The following is a 395-nucleotide window of genomic DNA, read 5'->3' as shown; positions in this document are numbered from 1 at the left end:
GCAGGGGGGCCCCAGCCGGCCCGGGGGACGAGCCAGGGCGCTGTGGAGCAGCGCGTCTGCATGAGGATGGTCCTCACCCACCCGCCCTGGTGGGGACAGGAGTCCCTTGGCCCGGAGGGTCATAGCAGGCAGGATGGGCACTCACAGGGCCACACAAGCTTCATAGCCAGGTCCCCCTCCGGCGTGAAGCTGATGGTGACGATGGACAACTTTGTCCTGTCCTTCATCTTCAGGAACACAGAGCAGTTGGAAACAGTGGCTGCAACGTGCCATGTCGCTGCAAACTGCAGCAGGACATCACCAGTGGGGTCTGGGGAAGGCATGGGGACTTGCCATCTGCCAGGGGCACCTGCCACCCTGTGGGGACCTGCCAGCCTATGGTGGGGACCTGTCAC

At 64.3% G+C, this 395-nt stretch overlaps 1 protein-coding gene across 1 annotated transcript in view; it reads right to left on the bottom strand.

The window, feature by feature from the left end:
• LCN15 (lipocalin 15) overlaps positions 1-395 on the bottom strand; it is a gene marked incomplete at both ends in the record, with an annotated part of 7,689 nt that overhangs the window by 4,095 nt on the left and 3,199 nt on the right. The window contains 2 exons of the mRNA XM_010138538.1: positions 82-86; positions 146-333. Coding sequence (XP_010136840.1) covers positions 82-86; positions 146-333 — 193 coding nt within the window. The remainder of the gene's footprint in view (positions 1-81; positions 87-145; positions 334-395) is intronic.

The sequence above is a fragment of the Buceros rhinoceros genome, unplaced genomic scaffold, assembly GCF_000710305.1.
Source record: "Buceros rhinoceros silvestris isolate BGI_N320 unplaced genomic scaffold, ASM71030v1 scaffold22566, whole genome shotgun sequence".
In the NCBI taxonomy this organism is placed as follows: Eukaryota; Metazoa; Chordata; class Aves; order Bucerotiformes; family Bucerotidae; genus Buceros; species Buceros rhinoceros.
The sequence above is the reverse complement of the archived record's forward strand: the minus strand, read 5'-3'. Positions and strand labels throughout refer to the sequence as shown.